At 36.8% G+C, this 26,556-nt stretch overlaps 1 protein-coding gene across 5 annotated transcripts in view; it reads right to left on the bottom strand.

Moving 5' to 3' along the window:
* Positions 1 to 26,556, bottom strand: part of MAP2K5 (mitogen-activated protein kinase kinase 5) — a 263,644-nt gene that overhangs the window by 183,617 nt on the left and 53,471 nt on the right. For all 5 annotated transcript variants that reach the window (XM_068554385.1, XM_068554405.1, XM_068554395.1 and 2 more), the window contains exon 8: positions 23,609 to 23,673. In XM_068554385.1, the coding sequence (XP_068410486.1) occupies positions 23,609 to 23,673 (65 nt within the window). The remainder of the gene's footprint in view (positions 1 to 23,608; positions 23,674 to 26,556) is intronic.

Genomic DNA, 26,556 nt, shown 5'->3' with positions numbered 1-26,556 from the left:
GTACACTTCAAGATTTTTAGAAAATTTACAGAGTTGTGCAATCATTGACAAGTGTTTTTAAAGTGACTGACTTATAGAAATCATTCAGTTATTAAGAACCTACAAGTATTTGTAACTTTTCACATATAAAATGTTATAAATTCAGGTATGACTAAGAAAAAACATATATATCAACATTAATGTATATATCCATACATAGGACTGTTATAAAAAATTCATTCTGCTTCTCCTACTTGAGTGGACAAAGGTCAAGCCAATTATGGAAGGTAAACTTAGCCTTTATTTTATCAATTAATTGTAGAGAAATTCAGGTATATCTCATTTAAAGGAAAGGCAAGCTTATAAAAATCAGCAATTGTTCACTTTACCAAAGAGTACTTTAATCTGTATAAGTGTCTAAAGACTTTCTCTAAACACCAACCTCCCCAATATATATAAATACTATTAAATTATAAAACTTAAATTATTTAAAAATTTTTGTACCTGTATAAAGTGATACACATTTTTAAAGTGGAACCCTTATATTATACTGGTTTTACAACAAATTACCAGTTACTTTATTACCTATGCTAACATCAGACTTTTAAAATGTGAAACTACATGTCATGATTTGATTCATGATATATCTGAACTCATGTAATAAATTAATATATAAAAACTTACATTGTATTTTTTCTCAGTGCATGACAGAGAAGTTTGTTGGACTCAGCCAATTTGAAGTATGACTTGAAGGAATTTAGTAACTTTATTCCAGGTAATATAATATGTAACATTTAATAATGACATATTATTTTTCCTCTTGAATTGTCATGGTCTCTTCCAATTTCAACATTTTAAAATACTAGATATTAGAATCACTAACTGAAGGCTGAAACGTAAAGATAAATAGTTGAATGCATACACAAGGATCCAGAAGTTGTAAAAAGAACAGTGATGTTACACTGGACAATGAGCAACACCCGGACGTTTTAGACCAACAGGAGGGACAGGGCAACGATTATAGCAAATAACCTAGTACATATACCATACTGGACACTTCGGCAACTTAATTAGCTTGTCAAGAAAGCTGATCTCTTTTCCAAAAGAAGGGTCTCCTATTTCCACGTGAATTAAAAGCGGAGGCTTGATGATTTAATTATGATGCATGCTAATTCATCCGTGGAAGTTTGGGTTCGATTTCGAGCAATAAAGATGCTGTGTGGTTTGGTTTACAGTGCAATGAGAGTACCAATTTAACACTTAATCATCAATGAGAAGTGGATGACAAAAGCAGTGCCAGGTATGAGTCCAGTGTGTCCCTTAACTTTGCAAATGGCATTCTACCCAGAGAAAAGGAATTTGTTTATTTTCAGTGGATACTGCATCTCAATTGCTTTGACCTCAACTGCCTTAATCTTCCTCAACACTGTAAAGTGATTAATGAAGTTTGAATGGAGGCTCTGGTTACACCAAAAGACAACTATACACCTCTGCATTGTTTTAATTAACTGCTAACACTTCAAATTAGTTTGTTGCCACAGTAATTACCTGTTCCAATGAGTGCATGGAGGTAGTATTTTTATAAGTTATTTTTAGTGCTGAGTCCTTGAGCATTCCATTCTGTTCATGACCAGCACAGAGCTTCTGGGAAGAATCCCAGCCCTTAAAATTGAGCACACAATATAGGATTTAGGATTGTAAAAGCTTTAGGATTGTAAAAGCTAAGTAGCCTGGTATAAACTTTTTGAGTTTTTAAAATAACAAGGAGACCAGCAAAAGAGAACATCTATACTTTCCACACTTTCTTATTTTCTTTTTCTACTTGGAACCATAGGTTCTATGTGACTGGACAAAAAAGCTGGTACCAACCTTTAACTTTGGTAGAGTACAAATTCAGATAATGTATTGAGCAAATACGTAACATAAAGAACTGTCTTATCTAATCCCTTCCTTTTGCAGTAGAAACATCTAAAAGCCAGGTTAAAAAACTTGTCCAAGCTTACACAGTTAGTCAATGGCAAAGACAAGACTGGAACTGAGGCAGAACATACATATTCTAGGACCTAAAAAAGTATGTGGTAATGTTTAAGTGTTCTTAACTGCATTCTAGAACAGGGGAACTCATAATTCAAAACTTACAAAGGTGCTGACCTATTTCAATCAGGCTAAGACCATCACACTGAATCTTTCCAAGCAAGGAATCTTCTGCAATTACTGCCAATCTACCAGGGGAGGCAAAAGAGTGAGGGTTGTAATCTCTAAGTCACTGCCTGGGTTCTGATGCTAGCTCTGACACTTCTTCATGTGAACCTGGCCTGTTATTAAACCTCACCTTGTCTCAAGTGCCTCAAGTCTGAAAAGGGGAAATCAGTCCCTACGTTATAAACTTGTGAGGTTCAGTGAGATAAGGAAAGCACGTAGGACAGGGCCTGGCACGTAGTAAGCGGGCATTACATGTTAGCTAGACAGTTTTCAGGGTAGCTGGGTTTTTAAAAACCCACTAAAACAGGCTGAAAGGCAAGAGTTATCTCTGTGCTTTAAGACTCAGGCTATGTGCTCTACAAACGAAGGTTAATAAAGCTTTAACAATGAAGACTGGCAAAAAGCTGCAATATAGCACTTACTGTTAAGAAAAGCAAGTTACATCATGGTGAACCAACTTTGAAAACAAAGAATTAGTCATCTGAAATGCTATGGCTATACCATGATTCAAATTCTAAAATTTCTTACCATGCTTATCTCCTGACCACTAATTAACTTAATTACACTCAGACAGGTGTGATAAGTGCCACATTCCAGGTATTCATCTTAGCAGAAACACCATTGGACAGTAACAGTCGCTAAATGAGAAGCCCAATTTTTTATTCTCCTTGGATTAATAGGAAAATATAAGCTACCTTAAAAAATCCACACAACTTCCTTTAATATACACCCTCATAGACTATAACATTTTGAGGCCTCTCCTAGTCTTCAGACTTTAGTATCTCTGTTATAACCCCCAGCACACTGCAGAAAAATTGTTTATATGTCTGTCTTCCATACTGGGCAGGGACACTACCGTGTCTTAATCACCTTTGCATTCTTTATGCTTTGCACAAGTCCTGGCCCATGATATAGGTACTCCAAACTTAATAGATGTTTGACAAATGATTATTACTTCTGCATGAAAAAAATTTATGTAATTGTTGAATAAAGCAGAAATGTATTTAATTAATTAATGCATTTAATTAATTGAATGCATGTAGACATTCTACATGCATTTAATTGATTAATTAATTCCATAATCTTATGAGTAGGAGCAGGAGTTATTCTTCCCTAGCTTTACTGTGATATAATTGACATACAACATGAGTAGAAGTTATTATCATCCCCATTTTATGGGTAGATTTCTAAGCACTGAATCAAAAGTCCTTACAAGGATTTCATGATCTGGCCCTTGATTACCTCACTAATTTCTGCTTCTGCCAATCTCCCTTATCCACAATACTCACTCTGCTCCACCAAACATCTTTCTGCCTCAGGCCCTTTGCACCTACACTCAGCCTGGACCACTCTTCCTCCAATATCCACTTGGCTTGCTCTATCACTTCCTTCAGGTTCAATGTTACTTCTTTGACTATCTTACATAAAACAGCCCATTTTCTCTTTCTTTATTTTTTATAGAATTCATCAACACCCTACACAATTTATTTATTGTTTGTCTCATACCACCAGAAAGCAAGCACTGTGAAAACAGGGACATTTTTTGTTGTTGTTCACTACTGTACCTCCAGTGCCTAACACTGCTGGGCACATTTTATAAACATTTGTTGAATGAATGAATAAATTTCCTGAACTGCTATAGGTCTTTTTATTTTTTTTATGACAGTTTTGTTTTTCTAGGAAATTGTCCATTTTCTGTTTTCAAATTTATTGTCGTAAAGTTATTCATTATACCCTCTTATTTTTAAAGTCTCTGCTCTGCCTAGAATTATGTCTCCTTTTTAAATTCTAATTGTATTATTTGTGTCTTCTCTCTGTTATACTTGAGCAATTTTTCCAAAATCCCACTGTTGGTTTTCTTGAATTATTAATATTTCTTGAATTTTAATTTCATTAATTGTTTTCTTTAGTATTCCTTTCCTTCCACTTTCTTTGGGTTTAACCCCTTCCCTTTAAAAAAAATTATTGATTTAGATGTTAAACCTATTTATATCCAATTTTTTTCTGACATATATACAAAAAACTATCCTTTAAGTAAGACTTGGACTGCAGCTCATGAGTTTTCATATATGATATTTCTTTACTGTTCAGTTGTAAATATTTTTATCCCATTATGATGTGTTACATGACCAATAAATTATTCAGATGTGTGCATTTTAATTTCCGAATGAATGAGAGGGTTAACATTATTATTAATTTCTAAACTAATTGTATAGTCAGAAAAAGTGACCTGTATGTTACAAATTTAATTGAGACTTGCTTTGTGTCCTAGTACATAATCAGTTCTTAAATAAGTTTTCTGTACCTGAAAATAATGCATATCCTCAACATGACTGATAAAGAGTGCTCTATGATCATGTGATCAATTTGTTCACTATGATGCTAAAAATCTTCTATATCTTTAGTTACTTTTGGTCAGATTGATCTTTTGATTACTGAGACACATTCTACCACTATAACTGTGGATTTATCAAATTTTCCTTGTAATTCTGTCAAGTTTTTTGCTTTACATATTTTAAGGTTATGTTATTAGTTATATACAAGCTTAGGACTATTATGTATTCACAGTCTTTTTCTTCTGTCATCATATAGTAGTCCTTTCTATCTTCATCCCTAAAAAAACCCCCCAAAACAAAAAAACACAAAACTTTCTGCCTTAAAGTCTGCTTTGTCTTATGTTAATATAACCACAATAGCTTTCTACTGATTAGTTTTTACCTGGTATCTTTTCCCCAACCTTTTCCTTTCAACCTTTCTCTGTCTTTACGTTTTAGGAATACATTCTAAAATAGTCAAAAATAGTAGATAGCTGTATTTTTTAAAGTTTCACTTGACCAATCTACTAACTGGCAACATCAGTTGACATATTTAATATACTTATTAATACATATAGATTTATTTCTACCACCTTATTCATTTACTTTACACCTCTCTCCCTCTACTATATTGGATTATCCCCCCTTAATTCCCTCTATTTGTTTCAAAGTTATACATTCCATTCATTATCTTTCAGTTGTTACCCATACGTTTTTAAATCATATCTGACTTAACAAAATATAAAGTTAATTGCTATCCCTATTCTTCTCTCAAACAATATAAAAATCTTAGAGTGCTATAATTCCAATCAGCTCTTCTCATCTTGTATTATTTTGTCCAGTCTTTTTGTGTGACTTCATTTTGAAGTCCCTAAATTAATCACTACAACTGTTGTTTTGTAGTCACATTTATCTAAATAGTCACCATTCTTTCTTTCATTTTATTCCTTCCTGGATTCAATTGGATTCAGTTTCTTTCTACCTAAAGCATTGCCCTCAGTTATAAACTAACTCTCCCTCTTTCCCTATAAAACTATCTTTTTCTCACTCCCTCTGTCTATACATATAGACACATATATTCTTTTATATTAATTTCTGAAGATGTATTTATTTTGCCCTCACTCTTGAATGATAGTTTAACTGAGACAATCATTTCCTTTTCATCTTTTGAGGATACCATTGTCTTTCAGCTTTCATTCCTATTGTTGTAAGTCTGCTGTCCTCAATTTGCTGGCCAATAAATGCCACTGAAGGTTCTTGGACAGAAAAGTGATATGATCAAAATCCTTATTCTGGCTGCATATTACCACAATACTACTAGAAATGAGGAGAAACTAGAGAGAGCAAGGGGTACTTAGAAAGCTGTTACAGTAGTCTACATAAGAGGTGGTGATATGAACCTACATAGTATTCACAGATATGGAAAAGGGGGAAATAGATACAAAAGATTTTGGCCAGAGATAATTTATGAAACATGGGGATTAGGAAGCTGAATCTAAAATTTCAAGCTAAGATCATAGGAGAATTATAGTGTTTATTAACAGAAATAGAAGAATCTTACCTAGTTAGCCTTAGACTACATAATCCTGCACTTTTAAGCTCCATGAGGGCAGAGATCACATCCACTTCATTCAACAATGTGTATAAAGCATCTAGAACAATACTTAGCACACAGTAGATACTCAGATATTTAGGAGTTAATAAATAAATGGGGCAGTCAGGAGAGAGGAGAAAGAAAAAAGGAAACAAGAGGAACTAACAATTCCTGAGAGTCCACAGAATTATTCTAATCTCTGTATGATGTATGTAACATAAGCCACATTTCACAGATAATAATAGAAACAGACTCAGGGATATTAAGGTAATAAGAATTCATGAATGGCAGATACAGCATTCAAATCCGGGTCTATTTCACTTCAACGCTTGCGTTCTTTCCAGTATAGACAGGGTATACACAAGGAATCATTTGAAATATGTTTACTTCAGAATATTGTGAACGTTGAAGGTGAAATTCAGAAAAAGAACGCATTAAAATTCCACCTACCATATTCCCTACCCTGTGGTTTATGTGGCTGAATTTCCATCGGCATCAACTACTCTGATGCTTTATATGTCACATGTTGCTGTTATTATTATTTTTCTTTAAAACTGTTATGTAACGTCACTAGTGTGTGCTTTAACTATACTGTAAACTCTAATTACCAAACTATATTGCAAATTCTTAATATAGGGTCTGTGTCTTATCCTATTTTATAGTAAGTTTCAAGGTCAGAGTCAAGGTTCATTCTCTTCATTGCTGTGTCCCCAACTTCTACCATGGTATATGACATACTCTCCTCTTAGTTTATGTATTTAATAAATAATGCATGTCTCCAACTGCCAAGCACTATGGGGGGTACTGCGGCTGGAGTAGAGAACAAACCAGACAAGGTTCCTGCTTTCCTGGAGCTTACTGATGGGGAAAGAATGACAATAATCAAATAAATATAAAATATGTCAGGTAGTAGAAGTGCAACAAAAAAGACTGAAGGTAGGGATATAGAGAGTGATCAAGATTAGGGGCATTTTTTTTAATATTATGAGTGGGAGGAGTTAGGGAATGCCCCTTTCATTAGGTTATATTTGAGCAGTAAAGGAGCATACCCTTTAAAGAGCTGGAAAAAGAGGACTTCGGGCAGAGGAAATGTTAAATTCAAAGGCTCTAAGGTGCAAGTGTGTGTTTGACATGTGCGTGGAAGTGGAATAAGCAAGAGGGCTAGTTGTGGGAGACAAGGTCAGAAAGGTAATGGAAAGACAGACTGTGTAATACCATTTAGGCCATGGTGGGGACTTTGGCTATCATTTTGAATGATACAAAAAGCCATAGGGTCAGGGGGAGAGCTTATATTTTAGAAAGATCATCTTGGCTATCGGGTGGAGAGAACTCCTTGTAGGAAAGCAAGGACAGAAACTAGGAGACTAGTTGGGAGGCTACTGCAATAATCCTAGCAAGAGATAACAGAGGCTTAGAATATAGTGGTAAGTCAGAGGTGGTCAGCTTGTTGAAATAGTTTTGAGGAAAAGCCAACAAGATTTGTGGGTCAATACGACGGATGGTCTGAGAGAAAAAGAAGGAAGAAGAATGACTGGAAAGTTTTTGTCATGAGCAACTTGTAGAACAGAGTTTCCATTTACAGATTAGAAAAACTGTAGAAGGAACAGGTTTCAGAGGAAACCAGGAGTTCAGGTTTGGGTAACTGTGAAATGCCTAAAAGACATTCAACTGGTAATTAGATATGAGTCGGAAGTTCAGGACAGAGGACAGGACTGGAGATATACATTTGGGCTTCATCAGCATATAGATGATATACAAAGCCATGGAACTACAAAATCTCACTTAGGAATTAAATTAAATAGAGACGAGGTCTGAGGACTGAACCCGAACCACTCCAAATCCAGAAGTCAGGAAGATGAGAAGAAACGAGTAAAGGAGACGAGAAGGTACAGAAAGTAAGCCAGCAACAGAACCCAGAGAACAGTGCCCCTGAGGCCCTAAATGTTGGTGTTGCATCTCTCATACTGCCAAGTGCAGTACCTTGCCCAAAAGAACATGTGACTGATTTCAAAAGCAATATCTGGGGACAAATGCAATTAATCTTATTATTTTCTATTTGAAATTTTAAAGATGGGTCTAGTACAATACACACAAGGCTAGAGGTGTCCCTACCTTCATCTAAACCCTAATGAGAAGTTATTAAAAGATACATCAGTCCAAAAAATAAACTGAATTCCTGTAAGAATCTTTAAAAGTGAGTAAGGAAAAGAAAAATTTGAAAACAAAATGTTAAAAAGTCCTACATTCACACGGGACATAAGGGAGAAGCAACCTGTGTTCACATTCTAACATCTGGATCCCCACACAAATTTATGTCATGCATAAGATCAACTGCATCTGTATTTTACAATGTTTACTGAAATTATTTATGCTTAGAATCTCAAATTCTAGGAGAACCTAAAAAATATGAATCAGCCCAGCTGACTCCTGTTCACAAAATAAATAACCTAGAGCTGATCATATATTTTCTGATAAAGCTTGTACAATCTCACATAATTAAAGTAGGCATCTAATTTCTACCGTGCTATTCTGCATATTAACTTCTGAATACATTCTAATCAAATTATTTTCAATTATGAGGAGAAAGAATTTATAATAGGGAATATCTATGCTTCTCTAGTGATTGTGATAATTTAAGAATGGGGGGCTGACCTATGACCCGACTGTAAATATTTCACACTTCAGTGTAACTGATAATATGATATGTGATAAATGTCAATTTGTTAGTAAAATGGTTACCAAAATGAGAAGGGAAATACGACCCCCCCTCACACTTTTTTGCCTCTTGGAGCAAGGATCTCAAGAGTAATTGCATGTATGACGACTTTTAATCATGACTGCAAAATAAGAACACTGAAATAACAGCATTGCCATTGCCCTGTGAAGGGGGCAGGGCAATTCTTTCATACACCATGTGGAATAAATGCCACTGACTTAAGTTCCACTTCTCACATAGCATACTTTATAAAAGGTTAGTGAAAAGAGGGACACAATTACTCTGTGAATTATTTATAGAGCACTATCAATTGCTGGAAGTTCTCCAAATGGATGGGAAACCTAACAAAACAATCCAGTCACTAAAATGGAGAAAGCAATAGTTAAGATTTGGCTTAAGAAATACATATATACACAAATAAAACAAAAATCTTTTGTTATTTTGTGAGATTTCTTAAAAACCCTGGATGTTATCTTTTAATGCAATGACATGCTTTCAGTAACCAAATGTAAACTAGCTGTGGTTTTGAAAATGAAAATTTTGTTTTATTGCTTGATCTTTTTAGAGATTTGTTCTCTTGGTAGGTTTCTTTGCGGGACGATTTTACCAATATGTCACATACTAAAATAGCCATCCACAGAAAAAAATTCAAATCGTTTGAGGGAAATCAACACTGACAGTTGTTGCCTTCCATAATAGATAAACACATTAGCCAGGCTCTAGCTGTTAAAATAGGAAATCCAAAGTAAACAGCAGTTATAAAAAGCTTTTACATAAACTGTACTCATTCAAATAGCAGTCTATGCCAACCTTCCTTCTGTCTAAAAACCCATTACCGATGCTGACTACTGACTGTAAAATAATTTATGGTTAAGCAACAGGGCCCCGTAGACTGTTTAAGTATCAAATCAAACATGTCATTAGGTCACAGATATTAACAACTCTTTCAAGATGCTGATCATACGTAGGGCTCACAAATCAACCTGATGTATAATACGGGGAACTTGGGAGGGTTAGAAAGAGTTTTCTAATCAGAGAAAAGCTACCATAACTCTACACCTTATGATTTCTTCTTCTTTCTATTTACTCTGGTTATACGCTCCTTTTTACTCCCACACCTGCCTCAAAGTTAACATGGCCATCACTGCCTCCATATTTCTTCCGTAAGTTGATACGGCCTGATTCAAGCCTTTAACATCAACTAATGTCTTTTAATATATGGCCTAAGTATCTCTGAGATCAAGGAAGCTACAGTCATAGTGATCTCTTGATCAAAGCTTCTGAAAGAATGTAATGGGCAAAACAGAGAGGCAAGAGAAAGCCTAACGATGAAAATGAAAAAAATAAGGCAATACATGTGGGGGAGAAACAGGAGTATCGTGAGGAATAACTAGCTAGGAAACTTCTCTCCTGAAATGGCTTGACTACAATATCATCTCTGCTCACAGTTTCTTGGTGGAAAGCTAACAATAAATCACCTTCCAAAATCAGATACAAAAAAGGCTATTTCAGAAAACCCCCTTCTACTAGTAATTAACATTTGATTATGCTTTGTGGTTTATAAAAAGTTTTTTATATAAGGAAGCTATTTAATTTGCACAAAAAATTTTAAGGTAGATATTCTTATTATCCCCACTTTATAGATAAGGAAACCAGGGCTTGGTGAGGTTAACAACTGCTTCAAGATTCTTATCTCCTAAGCTCTGGAGTGGGATGTGGATTCAAGTCCTCTGAAGCCAAATCCAATGCATGTCCCAACAACCCTGTGTTATCATAAACTGATTGTTTCTAGATCCTCTAATTCCAGTTGTCTGCAAGGTTCTCTGGATATGGTCGTGCTGGTTTTTAAAAAGCAATAGGGAAAATCGATTGAATGACTCACTTTTCAGAGTTGCATTAACTTTTTCAGGCCACTGGGATACAATTTACTAAATTACCTCTCCTAGAACACTAAATAGTACCCTAGTGGGTCAAAGAGTAAATGCACCTCTGAGAAGTGAGCCATTTATCCCCTTCTTCCCTGTAGTACCAGATGTAATATGTCCCCTATGACAGAAATATTAACCCATTTCCATTAAAAACTCAAGAAATTGTCCCACACTAGAGAAAACGAGTATGGGGAAGCGTCCCTGGGAGAGGAAAACAAAACAAACAAACAAAACTCTCTTCTATAATCCTGCCCACAATACTGGTGAAAAGTCATCATGTACTTATATGAAAATATTGGGTTCTCATTCACTGGAAGTTGATTTTAATCAAGACCTTAAAACAGGATAAAAAAATACAAATTCAAAAGCTGATGGTTTTCAGCAGGGAGATGCACAGGACATCATGATGGCTGTACTGCAGTATTTAAAAAATAAAGCTCAAGCATTCATCTTGCTTATGTAATAAGATATATATCACAAACAGCTGTTCTTTCACACATCTCACTATACTAGAGGTTATCCCTTTGATGGAAAAAAATTCTCTTGGCTAGCAAGTAAGCACATTATTACTTTTAACCTCTATAAAGGGCAAAAGCCTCTGAATACATTTCTGAATTGCCACAGGAATAGCTATTGAGTGATTTAACAGTTGCCAGATACCTTAATAAAGCCAAACTTTAAGTTTTCAGCACTGTTAGTCCCTTACTCTTCTGGAAGACGGCTATGCAACAAACATAAGACAACTTTAATTTAAGAATCATCCAGCTTCTAATTAAACTGCCATAGGCAGCTGGTTGGATAAGTTTTAATCAGTTTCAATCACCTATTGATTGGTATACTGAAGCCTAAAAAATTAAAAGTAAAAGATGATTGGGGAATTGTCCCATCTCTGAACAACAGTAGAGGCCTCTGTAAATAACTCCTCTTTTAACCATCAGCTAAATGAACACTTCAATACTGCAGTACAAAGTCTTCTGCAAAATTACTTTAACTAACAAGCAGAAATTTATCAGCTTCAGCCAAAATCAATGCTGAAATCAATTTGAACACTGGTTGTGTCTAAAGGGGCTCATTGGCAATTTAGGGAAATTACACCATGTAAATGCCTGTGCTTTAATTGAACAGTTTCATCAACTAGGCTGTGATTGCTGTCCATTCATTTATTTACTTTCACTGCAGCTACCAATTCTGCAAAGGAATGGCTTTTGTCAGGCTGGAGAGAGGCACTTTATCTTCATTTTGTGCACTTTTGTGTATAACAGACTTCATGAAACTGGCGTATCAGGACTAGGGTCAAAACAAACCAGGAGGAACTTTTTCCTTTACCATAAAAACTGAACGACACTCAAACTACCATCATACCTTCCACCATCCAGGGACAGTCATCTTTAAGCTCAGTAAAAAGGAAAAATCTGTGCCTCTGTGTTTTGGACAACAGAAGAAAGTATTTGGATTCTAAACTCAATTCCACCATGGTCTTCTTCTTGAGATACCTGTAGTGTTAATCAGTTAATTCAAAGATTACAAATTCCAGGGAAGGAGAGAAGAAAGAAGACAGCTGTTTTTTCATATGGGTCATCTGTAAGGTACACGTGCCTGATGCAAAAAATAAAAATACAAAATGCAACTGTAGTATATTTGCTAGAAAATGCCATCAGAAATTCTTAGGCTTGCACATAGTTTGCTTACCTTAGCTCCTCACAGAATCAAAATGTAATTATTTACTAGTAAGGGCACTGGGAAAGGACCAAGAAATACGAAAGCATGAGTTTCCGTGGTGGTTCTATCCCTTGTCTTGCTTTGACTCCTCAGGGAAATCCCTTAATTTTGGTGTTTCAGTTTCATCATAGGTCAAATGAGGATGGTGATACCTACTCTACCCAACTATATTCCAACGCTGCTGGGGATAACCCTTGGCATGCTATGGTGGCCCAGGTTGGAAACACAAACGCAGCCATATGATTCTGAGCAACCCTTGCATCTTGGGTGTATGAAGGAAGGGTCTTAAAACATTTTGCTAGGCTTCCAGGGAAGCAGGGAAACTTCTCATTTGCCTCTTCAGTCAGTTACCCCACTGTACTCTGCAACACTCACTAAGAAGTACCTTTAAAAAAAAGTTAAAAGGAAGAAGAAACAAATGGTGTCCAGAAACTTAACTGAGTACACGTGTGTGTGGTAAAAATTCACTCTGTAAGTTTATCCCATGTACCATTTTCTCTACCACTATAAAGTTTCATTGGCTATATTTTTTGTTGCTGAGACAATGTAAAAATATATTTTATTCATAGTTTTTAGATAACTTTTCAGAAAACTTAATTACGGTTTAATCAGAGCTTTATGTTTACTGACTAAGTATATTGTTACATTTTGCTGTTATAGTTAGCAGTCGTAATAGAATCAGTATGTTTGAGAACATTATACAATACATATTTTCCAAATACACTAAGCTTGTTAAAATGCTATATTGATTGTGCCCTAAAGCAAGTTCTAATTTTGTCTGAACGTTTTTCATTTCATTATTTGAATTCACAAAACAAAAACCACGAACTCTGCTTTGAGCAATAATATTGTACATTCTTTTTCTTTCTTTCTTTTATAATACTGACTAGGAAAAGTATGGAAATTTTAGGGTCAAGAGGATAACATAATACAAAGTCACACTTAAAAATCAAAGTAATGTTTAAAAAAACTTGATGCCTAATACCCAGAGCCCACGTCGCTATTGCTATTTCCCCCTCTAATTTAGTAACCTGCTCCTCCAATTCAGTTTTATTTCACAAATCAGAACCTAAACTTATTTCACTCCAGTAAGGCAGCAATTTAACAGGAACATGGTCTCTTATATCAAGGTAACCAACGACAGAGCAATGAAAAAAAATTGTGGCAGAAAGTTATACACAGTAAATGCCTTTTGGACTTTCCAGTGAATTATTTTCCAAAAAAAGCAATTTAAGTAAATACCCTAGATGCTATGGTATACAAATATTTGCTTGTGCTATATGCCAACCAAGAGCCTATAATTTTCTAACACATCAGATACTGTAAAATAGCTAAAAAAAAATTAATGTGTCTTATAAATCAAGAAATGCACCACCTCCACTAGCACAACCATACAATTAATCTAGGGATTCAATTATTAAATTCAAAGCTTTTGATAAGTAAAGACCCAAAGGATAGACCAAATAACAAGTTATGTTGCAATAATTCTGTCAGCCAAGTAATGGTTGCTTTAACATCTACTAAAAAGCCTCTAAAATTAACAACTAGAGGTGGTGCATCACTGACTTTCAGGATTATATATTAATTTATATCTCACATCCAAAAATAATTTGGGTTAAAAATTAGGAAACTTAAGAGTGTGAATGGCAAACAGGAAAACCCTGGCTTGAGAAGTAGGCCCAAGTACTGACCTAGGTGTCAAAACAAATTAAAGGTGCACAACTCGATGTTTTGATACTGAGTTTTAGTCTTTTTTTAAAAATCATTTTATTTTATTTTTATTTATTTATTTTTGGTTGCATTGGGTCTTTGTTGATGTGCGCAGGCTTCCTCTAGTTACGGCGAGCGGGGGGCTACTCATCACTGCGGTGCGTGGGCTTCTCACTGCAGCGGCCTCTCCCGTTGAGGAACATGGGCTCTAGGTGCACGGGCTTCAGTAGTTGTGGCACACTGGCTCAGTAGTTGTGGCTCACAGGCTCCAGAGTGCAGGCTCAGTAGTTGTGGCACACAGGCTTAGCTGCTCTGTGGTATGTGGGATCTTCCCGGACCAGGGCTCGAACCCGTGTCCCCTGAATTGGCAGGCGGATTCTTAACCACTGCGCCACCAGGGAAGCCCCCACAGGCGGATTCTTAACCATTGCACCACCAGGGAAGTCACCTGAGTTCTAGTCTTGATTTGACCATGGGCATGCCACTTAACCCTTCCAAGCTTTTTTTTTTTAATTTTGGCCGTGCTGCGCGTCTTGCGGGATCTTAGTTCCCTGTCCAGGGATTGAACCCGGGGCCCTGGGAAGTGAAAGCGTGGAGTCCTAACCATGGACCGCCAGGGAATCCCCCAAGCTTTATTTTTCTCACTGGTAAAAAGAGGGTAAGCATACTGACCATGCCTTCTTGGCAGGGATTTAGCAAGGTCTCAAAAATCCTACATGATCAGGCCCCTGCCCATCTCTCCACTCTCCCCTGAGCTCGCTCCAATCACACTCCTAGACACAACACCTTCACACCCATCTCAGGGCATTTGCCAGAGCAGTTCCCTCTGCCTGGAAGGTTCTCCTCCCAGATTCTCCCATGACCGGCTCCTTCCTGTCCTTCAGGTCTCAGCTCAAATAGCCCCTCCTCAGACAAGCCTTGCTGAGCACCTATTTTACATTCTATACAGCACTTGCAAGGTCTGATATCATCTTACTTCAGTATTCATTTTCTCGATTACTGTCTGTCTGCCCCCCTAGCACGAGCTCCAGGAGTACCAGGAACTTGTCAGTCTTGTTCACTACTGGATGGCCTTGGTACAGAGTGACTCTTGTTCAATGAATATACAATAAGACAAAATTTAAAAGAACAAAACCAAGTGATACCTGACACTAAGATTTTTATGGTAGCTGAATGCTGAATTTCATTCTGGAATTTCAGACTCAGGAGTAACCTTTGCACTTATTTCATGTCCAGTCTAAGTGGGAATTGTTTTCTCAGCGATTCTGAACACTAAGCCATATCGTTCTGCTTAAGGTAGAAGCCAGAGCCACCCAGCAATGCACAACACTTTGTGTCCATCCTTAGGTTGTGAAGACTCTGCCTCTGCAGGTTAATTCCTAAAACACTAAGTACCTACAGTAGGTAAGGGGTAGTGCTAGGCCCTGGGAGGATACCCACTCAGATGACCTCTAGGCAGGACAGTCCAGTGGGAAGAACAGCAGGAAGAGTACATGGTTCACTCTAACCAAAGGCAGACTGTCACAGAGACATTCAAGACAAGCAGGGACTTCCCTGGTGGTGCAGTGGTTAAGAATCCGCCTGCCAACTCAGGGGACATGGGTTCGAGCCCTGGTCCTGGAAGATCCCACATGCTGCAGAGCAACTAAGCCCATGTGCCACAACTACTGAGCCAGGGCTCTAGAGCCCGCGAGCCACAACTACTGAAGCCCATGCGCCTAGAGCCCGTGCTCCGCTACAAGAGAAACCACTGCAGTGAGAAGCCTGCACACCGAAATGAAGAGTAGCCCCCACTCGTTGCAACTGGAGAAAGCCCGCGCACAGCAATGAAGACCCAGTGCAGCCAAAAACAGATTAAAAAAAAAAGACGAGCAATTTGAGGTGGGCCTTCAGAAGAACACAAAGCAAACCTGTTCCTCTGTCTACACGAATGCCCTTCAGACTTTTTTATGTCAACTGTCATGGGACCCCTTAATTTTCTCTTCTTCAGATAAAAGTCAGCCAATTCCTCTGACCACTTCTCAACTTAAATAACAGTTCCTCCATGAGGCCCTTCCTGTTACCTCCTGAGGAAGGAGCTAAAAGTCGTCACTCCTTCCTTGGCCCCCCAGGGGCTGTGTGCCACACAGACAGACACACAGCCTAGACTGTGAGGCCCCGTACTTACCTGTGGACACAGAGCTTCTCCCTCTATCTGGACACAGCTCCAGTGAGAGCCTGGCTGTCCCCAACAGCTGACACAGTGCCCTCCACACAGCACACGCTCAGAACACGCCCCACTAATGAATGAAGGAGGATTAGACAGGCAAATTCCCCAGACCCCTTGCTATTCTCTCCATGCTCCTCTGAGTGGTCTCTGAACTGTCCACATCTCTCTGTAAACGCAGTACCCAGAACTAGAGACAAAAATCCAAAAGCGGCACCCTGCAAGAAGAAGTCAAACCCAAATGAGATACCCTCCTAATGCAGCCAAGAGAACAGATTTCAGTGGAAACTAGATCTCTTCCACCCTATAAAAATAGAAGTGTGCTAATGCTTATCCGATCACAAAGACTTCTGCTGGGGACTTAAATTTCTTTATAAAGAAAGCACTTTTATTAAAATAAAATATTAGAAAGAAGTCTTGCTGCTTCAAAACTATTTTTCCCTGAAAGGAGATAGGGTTGAAATACTTAGATTCAGCAAATTCTTACTTGAAATATTACCATAATGTATTGATTTTTACCAGACTCAATTGACTGAAAAGTTGTTTGTGTAGCAATATTGGCCAAACCAATATACTAGAACAATTTTGTTACCCATAGTAATCAAGTGCATTTCTGAAGTATAATTATACTGTCATAAAAATAAAACCAAGATACCCTTTTCCAAGCAATAAAACAATAGGGGCTATAAAACAGGAAGAAGAAAAGGCTAAATAAATGAGATTTTTTAAAATGAAATTTAGTGTCTTTCAAAAACACCGCTGCCTCCTCTTCCTTCCCTTAAGCCAAGGTTAGCAGAAAATGATCAATACTTCAATCTCAATAAACTATTTCAATAATAGTTAATTCGGGTGGAAACAGAGTCTGAAAATCTCTGCTCAGCGACCTGTGACATCCTGTCATGTTGGCTGGAGGCCAATAATCCATCATTGCCATAATGGATATGAGCATGTGTGAAGTTATGGGAACATGGAGATGGGGCAGCAAAGGTGGGAAAGGTGTAGAGAATCAGGAGCTCAGGTTCATTCTTCAGATTCTAATCAATACAATACACATCATTGTATGAAACAAACCTATAACGGTGAATGCTGAGAGAGGGAGAGAGGGAAGCATACATAATTAATTTTATTTGACAAATACTCATTGATTTTCTCAAAATATTAATATCCTTGCTTGTCACATGATACTATAACACAATCCAGCTATATACAAGTTATTTAATTTTACATTAAGATGATATCTTGTTTGCTTGTTTAAAATATGATCTTGGCTGCAAGGAAAAGGCACTTCATTTGATTGGAAATTTAAAGTTAAAATAAATCAAACAATCACCCTAGCTCTTGGGTCAATATCAAAACCATTTAAAAACTACTCTTAATTTACAAGATGCACTTCAGGGAAAAAACATAAAGGAGTGGGGTCACTGATACAGTTGTCAGAGAAGCTGGGGTTAGGCCTACGGCTGTTTTGGTTTGGCACCTTCAGGTTGTTTGGTGAAAAGGGAAGTGAGAGTTTTTCTGGGTATTATGTGGTTCCCAATATTTTCATCAGGGAATCTCTTTGTTATGCTTTCCCCTCAGGGATCCTATGTTTTAAAATATTTTGTTTACTAAACAGCATTTAATTAGACAACAATTCATGTATTTTCTCATTTTCTATAACTGACCACCACAGCTTCTAATTTTCATGAAATAAATCACATTAAGTGTAATGAGCTGATATAATTCCAGCCCCGAAACAAAAATGTAATGTTTTAGTTGGCCTGTACAGCCATATCATGAGGGCAGAATACAATTTAATAGCTCCTGTGATCTCAATTACCATCTCCAAGGACCATCTTCACCCTATCGCCCAAAAATATTTCATAAAATTGGTAAGACAACAGAAATGAAGAGAGACCAACACCTTTGAGAATTATTATCCCCTCCCTCTTCTCTTGTCTCTAGATATGGTCAAATTAATTCTTAAATAATGGTATATATCCAATCTTCAAAATGCCATGTAGTCAGCATATATGCTGCTGATTAAACCACTGAGAAAATTCTACCACAAACCCAGGTTAGACCCTTAACTGTACCGTAGGAAGCAGCTGGATTTAGAAAGTTCACTAGTGTTTTCCAACACCTAGAGATTAGAATACATGGCCAGAAAGCTGACAACTTGAGTCTTAGCCTGAATAATTTGCATTAAGGAAAAAGATAACGTAACAGATGATCCTTAAGTGCTTGCTGGCTAACTGACTTAGCACGACCTAAATCCTAAGAGTTAGATACTACTTCATTTCTGGACCCAAAGCTTATGTGACTCCATTAAACAATGCACTGAAGGAGCAAAGGACCTGAGTGACTGGCCTTCATTATCACAGAATGTTTCCAAAGTAACTGGGCCTATTAATTACTTTCCTTTCCACGTGACATACTATCCAAGAAAAACGGACAGTAACTAGGATGTTGGGTTAATGGATACCAAATACTCCAAGTTTTAACATTTGAAAGAAAATTAATCATTCAAACATATGCCCTTAGTTTAGAAATCCCTACTCTTCTCGGTGAATGTTCTAAAACAATTACACAGTCTCAAAATCATGCAGCCTCTAAAACTAGCTAGGTATGGGGAGGATCCAATTAAAGAGCTCTACTAAAACCTCCTTGGAAAAAACCTCCACCTGCCTCATTCTCATTCCAGCCAGCACATATAAAGCATCTATTCTATCCTTAGGACAGTGCTGGGTACACTAGAAAATACAAGGAAACACAATGGACTCTGCTTGACCTTGAGAAACAACACTGCCTTGGGGAAAAACAGAGTGAAAGGAAGAGATGCTGTGTAGGGTGCTGGCTTTGCCACATGAATGTGAGCTCTAGCTTCTTCCAGTGGAAAAATGTGCTTACCATTATACCAGCTGTCCTATAGCAATTGAAATTAACTATGATAAAAGAGAATACACCTTGAAACTCTGAAAAGAATCATTCTATTTAAGTTAATATATAAGATATAATAATAAATCATATTCATGAGGCAACTAGAGAATAAAAGGAAACAAAGAAGTGTATGATGTATCATAACATAATGTAGAACTTCTCAAAGTTAATTCAACACAACTCTAATTCTGTGAGATATTTATAGATGTTCCTCAAAAAAAGAATCCCATGGCCAAGTAAGCACAGGAAGCCCAGGGGTTAACGATTTGTCTATCACTGGTACTATCACGAACAGTAGCTAACATTTAGTAAGTGTCAGTTACAGTGCTAAGTCTTTTCTATGGAACATCTCATTTAACTTCACAGAAACTTTATAAGATAGGTATTATAGGTATTATTATACCCATTTTACACACGGGGAAACTGAGGTAGAAGACGTTACATAACTTTCCCAAGGTCACACAAGCTAGTTAGTGGCAGGTGCAGGATTCAAACTCAGAGCCTCCACATTTAACCGCAATACATACTGTTCTCTACTTCCCCGAAGTTTTCGAAATTTATTGTGAATCTACCAGAAGGGAATAGAACATGTGTGTTTCCTGATTTATTTTTGTGGAGCAACTTGTAGCACTCTGGGAAATGGAGCAATAATTAAAGTGCGTTCATTTCCCTTTCTTAAATTATTCTTCTTCCTAGGCTTGGGCTATACTTTAGTCTAGGGTATTTCCTTTATGATCTATTTCATCCGAACTAGTAATCCAACAGATACCACAATTAAAAATTACCTGCCTAGATCACTATCATAATAGTAGCGCAGCAGGGGACTACACACAGAATCCACATTTGGTTTAAATATCTGGGCCCAGAAATGCATATTGTATAACTGAGGAGAACATCTAGACTTTAAGGATGAAAACGTGATCAACTATTAAATAATATATATTGCAGTTACACAATATATCCCTTGAAACTCACAACATCCCATCAAGTAGAGCAAATAAGACTGAAATATTAAACTCCTGCTTTACATTTATTATTCTTTATAAGAAAAAAATTAAATAGGCCCATTAGGCAGTTTTGCTACCAATGAGTGGATTTTCCAATATCTTCTTCATCTAGTTTATGTAGCATAAACTGTAATGTAATCATTTTTGTTTGAAAAATCACAGTTTTTATAGTCAACACCATTAAGGTAAACTTAGTATAGGAGAAAGTCAATCATAACACACCAAACACTTAGTTTATATAGAGACTTCAGTAAAGTGGCTTTTCATTTCCTGATGATTATACAATTTCTTTGTGCTGAACTAAAAGTCAGGGATATAAGAATAACACAAATTGAAACCCAGACAGAAATGAAGACCAATGATCAATGATAAGTGGTTATGCAATTTGATATCTTCATGTCTTTCCCCTTAAGAATCACCTAGGCAATAAGTGAAATGTCTTCTTTTTTATAAGAAATCTATTACATAAAATAAAGTACTAAAATGATCATGATACTGCCACTCACCCTCCATAAACAACCACTGTCAAAAACAAACTAAATCTTACAATACATACTGAGCATTAGCAATGGTAGCTAACTAAATGAACCCAGGATAAGTCGCTAATGTCACCGCAGCATCCTAGCAAACTGAAGAACTCATGCTTAAGGACGTCCCCTTGGATACTGTGGCCCTAATAAAAAGAAAATGTCTAGCCATGCTTCTCAGCTAAAAACAACATAACCCAGGCGAGGGGCTTCCCTGGTGGCGCAGTGGTTGAGAGTCTGCCTGCCAATGCAGGGGACACGGGTTCGAGCCCTGGTCTGGGAAGATCCCACATGCCACGGAGCGACTAAGCCCGTGAGCCACAATTACTGAGCCTGCGCGTCTGGAGCCTGTGCTCCGCAACAAGAGAGGCCGCGATGGTGAGAGGCCCGCGCACCGCGATGAAGAGTGGTCCCCACTTGCCGCAACTAGAGAAAGCCCTCGCACAGAAACGAAGACTCAACACAGTCATAAATAAATAAATAAATAAATAAATAAATAAATAAATAAATAAATAAAAAAGAACGTGAATTTCTTAAAAAAAAAAAAAACAAAAAACAACATAACCCAGGCGAATGGGGAGTTATTGTTGAATGGGTACAGGGTTTCAGATCTGCAAGCCAAAAAGAGTCCTGCAGATGGATGGTGGTGATGGTTACGCAACAGTGTGAATGTACTTAATGCCACTGAACTGTAGACTTAAAAATGGTTGTGATTGTAATTTTTATGTTATGTGTTTCTACCACAATTAAGAATAATAGTTAAAGAAAAACAACACTAACACAATTTTATGTTGTAATTTTTCCTTGCTGGATGGGCATATTATTTCCACTTCCCTGTATCCCCTCTCCCTTTTTTTATAAACCTGTTTTAAGATAAAAGGTTAAAATTTTAATATCTAGGATATTATTTCTAATAAAAATTATCTGCTGGGGTTTGGTGGTCTTATGCTTTCTCCCTTCTAGAATAAACCAGGACAGTAAATTCACAATAGGCCTTCAATTTAAAAATAAAAACATGCTTGAGAATCAAACATTTGGTGAAACAACACAAATAAGTAGGTTAGGAGTCTAAAGAAATGTTTTTGGATTCTATTCGACCAATAAAAGGAGTCGAAAGAGTTGCTAGACATCTTTTCTGTTTTATTACACCTGAACACCAGCATAAAAGCATTAAGAAAAAGAAAGGTTGAGACTTTGAAAACCGCTCCCTCCAGGGAACTCAAGAGAAGCAAATTGGAGTGTACATGTTCCTTCTTCTTATTTCTAAAGGTACCTGAACCCAAGAACCTTCAGGACAGGGTAAAAAGTCAAGTCAGATAAGAGTGAGGAAGAGAAGACTAGGACGAAGAGATGCTATTTATGCAGTACTGGGGGACTGCATGGGAAGGAATGCTAGTATGATCCACGGAAGGACAACAAACTTTTTAGACACGTGAGGCATCACATATTTTAAGGGCAAGACCCAAGGATTGTGAAAGAAATGTGTTATTATTTAATTCTCTGAATTATCATAGTGGAAGCACTTAACTTTCAGACCAACTATTCACCATAGTCAGATATCTATAGGAAAAAACAATCCAAATATGTAAGCATACGTTCTTAAAGGACTATGTTAAAGGACTTTAGGAGAAAGGACTCACATCCTGGCTCTATCTACAGAGAGGACTGAAGCCCTGGGTGGGGGACTGGATCAGATAACTTTGAAGGAGCTTCTAACCCTGAGAAATCTGATTCTATGCCAATGCTGCATCTGTGTGGAGGATGTTCTGGAATTTTAGGATGTGACCTTTCACATTCATGGGCAACAGGGTGATTTTGCAACAGGGCAATTTTTATCTGTATTCACGTCATTAATAAGAACTTAAAATTCTAAGAAAATCAGTAACCAGTTAAAGATAAATTAAATAATTTACAACTTTGAAAATATATATTAATATCAATAGTAAAACATCTAAGGTAAAAACACAATCATAATGTGATGCAGGGTTAGTGTATATATGGAAAACAGCTCTCTGGAGGAAAGCTTTATTACTCCCTCAGGGCTTTCTTACAGAGTATGGATTTTTTAATTCCTAGTGGAATATTTTTCATACACCATTGCAGACTATTAAGTACCAGACATTACATTATGTAGTTTAAACTTTGCACTACTGCACGAGAAAGACTTCCCTGTTGAGAGAACTATTTTTTACGGTTAGCATTTTTTAATATGAAAATGAACACTTCTTTAGGGTAAGATCACTGCAATTGGAATTTGGGAGAATTTTATAACTTAACATATTCATCAATGTGTAGAAATTCTCTCAGGGAGTAGGGTGAGGAGAGAAGGAAACACAACAGGAAGAAGGCTTTTTAATAACTGAGTGTTGACACAGGGCAAAGCAATGGTATTTATAAGGTTTGTCTTCCACTGGGCATAGCTGTACATACACAGGCAGGGGACTAGCATAGGGTGCTAGCAAGTTAAAAAAAAATAAAAATAACGGTGTTAAAGAGCGAAGGAAAAAAATACATTAAACTTCAGGCCGGTTAAAGGTATACTTGCTAATGGTGGACTATTAAATGCTCACCCAGGAGAGATGCAGACTCAGAAATATTAAAAAGGCAATATAAATGCACTTTTCCAAGCAATTCCTGAGAAAATAGATTCCTTGCAGAATTTTGGAGTCAAATGTGGAAGTAAAATCTAAGCACTGGTGGTCATTTAAAAATCTTTGCCATGGAGAACTTGGATACCCACATTTGGCAAAAGTGGATAGAAAGTTTAAACAAAATTGACTACTCACTTGTAGACTGTGCCTCCGTTGCCATGACCAAGAGTGTCTCGATACCGTATGTCTTGTTCATTCATCTCCACAAGAAAGAAAGAAAAACAAAAAGGGTGTCATGCTGTGGATGGAAATGTCAAGGAAAAGCAACTCTGGGCCATAAACAACAAGCAGTCTGGGTCATTTCAAGTTCAGCTGCAAGAACGAGAAGATCAATACAACATTTGCTGTCCAATTTATAAAAGACGATACCAAGGGACAAAGTGATGGAAAGTTTAATGACAATTTGTTTGCCTGGGTCATTTCATTAAAGTTTGATAAAAGGTGTCAAAATGGAATGATATAACATAGCTCAAAAGGGTCAGGTCAGAGATACTGATAAGAACACAGTCTCCAGCACTACATAACCACTGCCAAACAGCACTGCACATAACCAAAGTCAAACTTGGCAAGAAAACACACACACACACACACACACACTTCTAGTAATCCAATGCACAATTTGTAAATAAATCAGCCCCTGAAAACTCCTCAAGTGACCCTCTAATTAACATTAAACAAACTAACTGAATAATGTTAACGATTTTCCTAGAGTAGATATAGCCTTTTTTTGAAAATGATAAATTAGTACACAGCAATAGCTGGGTAGAAATCTTATGCTCATGGAAAAGTGCTAAATCAATGCACTTTAAAATGCACATATAGTCAAATATTATAATGCATAAAAGGAAAATAGATAGGCACGTGATTCATATAAAGTCATTTTTGTAAGTTATTATGTAAAACAGTATGTGCATTTTCCCAGGTTCTGTAAAACTATTATACCACAAATACTACTCTCATTTGAACCGTGAATAGAAGTGAACTATTTTAGTACCCAAAAAATAATGTTTTAGAGTTTGAAAGAACTCCCTAAATAATTATTTATCAAATGACTTTAAGACTAGTCAGATTCTATTTGAGGCATTCAGTAATTTTCTACACACTGGTCCAGTTGCTTAAAAATTAACTGCCAACTTTATTCACTAAGTGGATTCAATAAAGGTGTTATTTTCCATATAGCTAAAGCTCGGGAAAAGCCATAGTAAGCCCTGAAAAAAAATCAATTTCCAGGGAATTGCACTGCCTTGCATGGGCAGAAAATGGATGGAGTTTTTAATTCAATATCACCTGGAAAAAAATAGTTTGCTTTCAGACCATTATAGTAAAGCTTTAAATATTTTGCTCTACTCTGAACTTCCACCAATGGAATAAAGCAAGGTTCCATTCATCAAGGGAAATATTTTTGTCTACACATTTCTGAGGTTGAAGCTTCAGAGAGCTGTGATAATTAGGAACATAGTGCAGGTAACAGAAACAGCTTCCTTTCCAAGCCATTCTGCCAAACCCTAAAAGAATATTGACAGATTAATGTATAAAGGCCAATTCAGCACCCCATTTAATTGTAGTAAAACCTGACTGACGTAATTTGCAATTAGCTAGTTACTATATTTAGGGTCAGAGGCAAAATGACAGACAAGTCAGAAAAATTGGCAACAATTTTCCTATTTGAGGGAAATTCTGTTCTTCATTATATGTGGCATGAAGAAAGAAAAGAAAATCTCATTATTCTGGACCAAAAAACAAATTTTAAAACAGCATGAAGAAAAGTAGCACATCAAGTTGAGATACTAAATAAACTAGCCGAGTGCTACTGGGTTTAATTTGATCAAAGGGTGTAAGAGATACATATGTAAATAGCAGCATCTATTGGCAGGTACAAATAGGCTAATTCCTTGAAAACATTCCTCAAGGTAGCCCAAACATGACTCTAACAACCTAATTTGTACTATTAACTTGCTTAACAAGCTGCACCCTCATCAGAGCCTGAAGTAAATTTCTCGGAGAAATTTTACTCACTCAACGTCTACAAATTCTGAATTGGTGGCACTGAAATTTAAGGGTAAGCAGCATGTAGCTATAGGATCCAGGCTCTGGAGAGGTCACAACCTGTGATTACATTCCCTCCACCTCCAACACTCCAGGTAAAAGGACCAGTAGTTTCCTCTTAGAAAAATATAAACATAAGACTCATTGATATTATATATTCCAATGATATACTGTGAGAGACCTAGGACTTCGGAGGGGGCTTGATTTTGTGGGATTTTGTTGGAGGCAGAAAAGGCAAAGGGGCAGGTCTCTGAGCAGCTTCAACCACTATAATCCCAACACCATAGTCTTTTTTAACTTTAATACCCACTAGGTTGAAAAGAGAAGTGGAGCAGCCACCCACCCAGCACTCCAACCTAACCAGGAGTGGTAGATGTAAAAAAAAAAAAAAAGGCAGGGGATAAGCTGAACGCTCCAGAGAGATGGGAGATGATGTTGTGGACGCCGTATGGGGCGTGGTGGGGGGGTGTGTGTGCACGCACGTGCATGTGCACACTAACACAATGTTTAGGCAAATTCAAGGGTGCAAATTTGGAATCCCTCAGATAATGAGAAAGATTTTAAGAGTCTCATAAAGATAAAAATGGTTTTAAAAAATAAGTTCTAGAACCACGTCACTCAAAAAGACAGTATCCATAAAAAATTGTTTCGACACTGTTTTAAAGTTTTATATAGACATTTGCCTGGCCTATAAAATGATTGATAGATTTTTCTATTTAAAAATATCAGATCTTTTTTCTTTTTGCTTATTTGAATCTTCCAATTTTCATAGAGTATTCAAATATTATTCACGTTAAAAAAGTTTTAAAAAGGAAAACTATTACAGTCAAGCTTATAAACTGATCACAAACGAATTCTGAGAATTTTGTATATCTAATCAAAATGGATTACTTTAATTGATCTTAAATATTAAAAAATCATTAAAGGGATCAACAAGTAGCTAATAACATTTCTGCCTTTTTAGTTTAGAAGAGCATATTATTCAACTTTTCAAAATGAAGCATAGAAACAGTACTCATTATGATACAAAAGTGGAA

Source organism: Eschrichtius robustus, chromosome 1 (assembly GCF_028021215.1).
Source record: "Eschrichtius robustus isolate mEscRob2 chromosome 1, mEscRob2.pri, whole genome shotgun sequence".
Taxonomy (NCBI): domain Eukaryota; kingdom Metazoa; phylum Chordata; class Mammalia; order Artiodactyla; family Eschrichtiidae; genus Eschrichtius; species Eschrichtius robustus.
The sequence above is the reverse complement of the archived record's forward strand: the minus strand, read 5'-3'. Positions and strand labels throughout refer to the sequence as shown.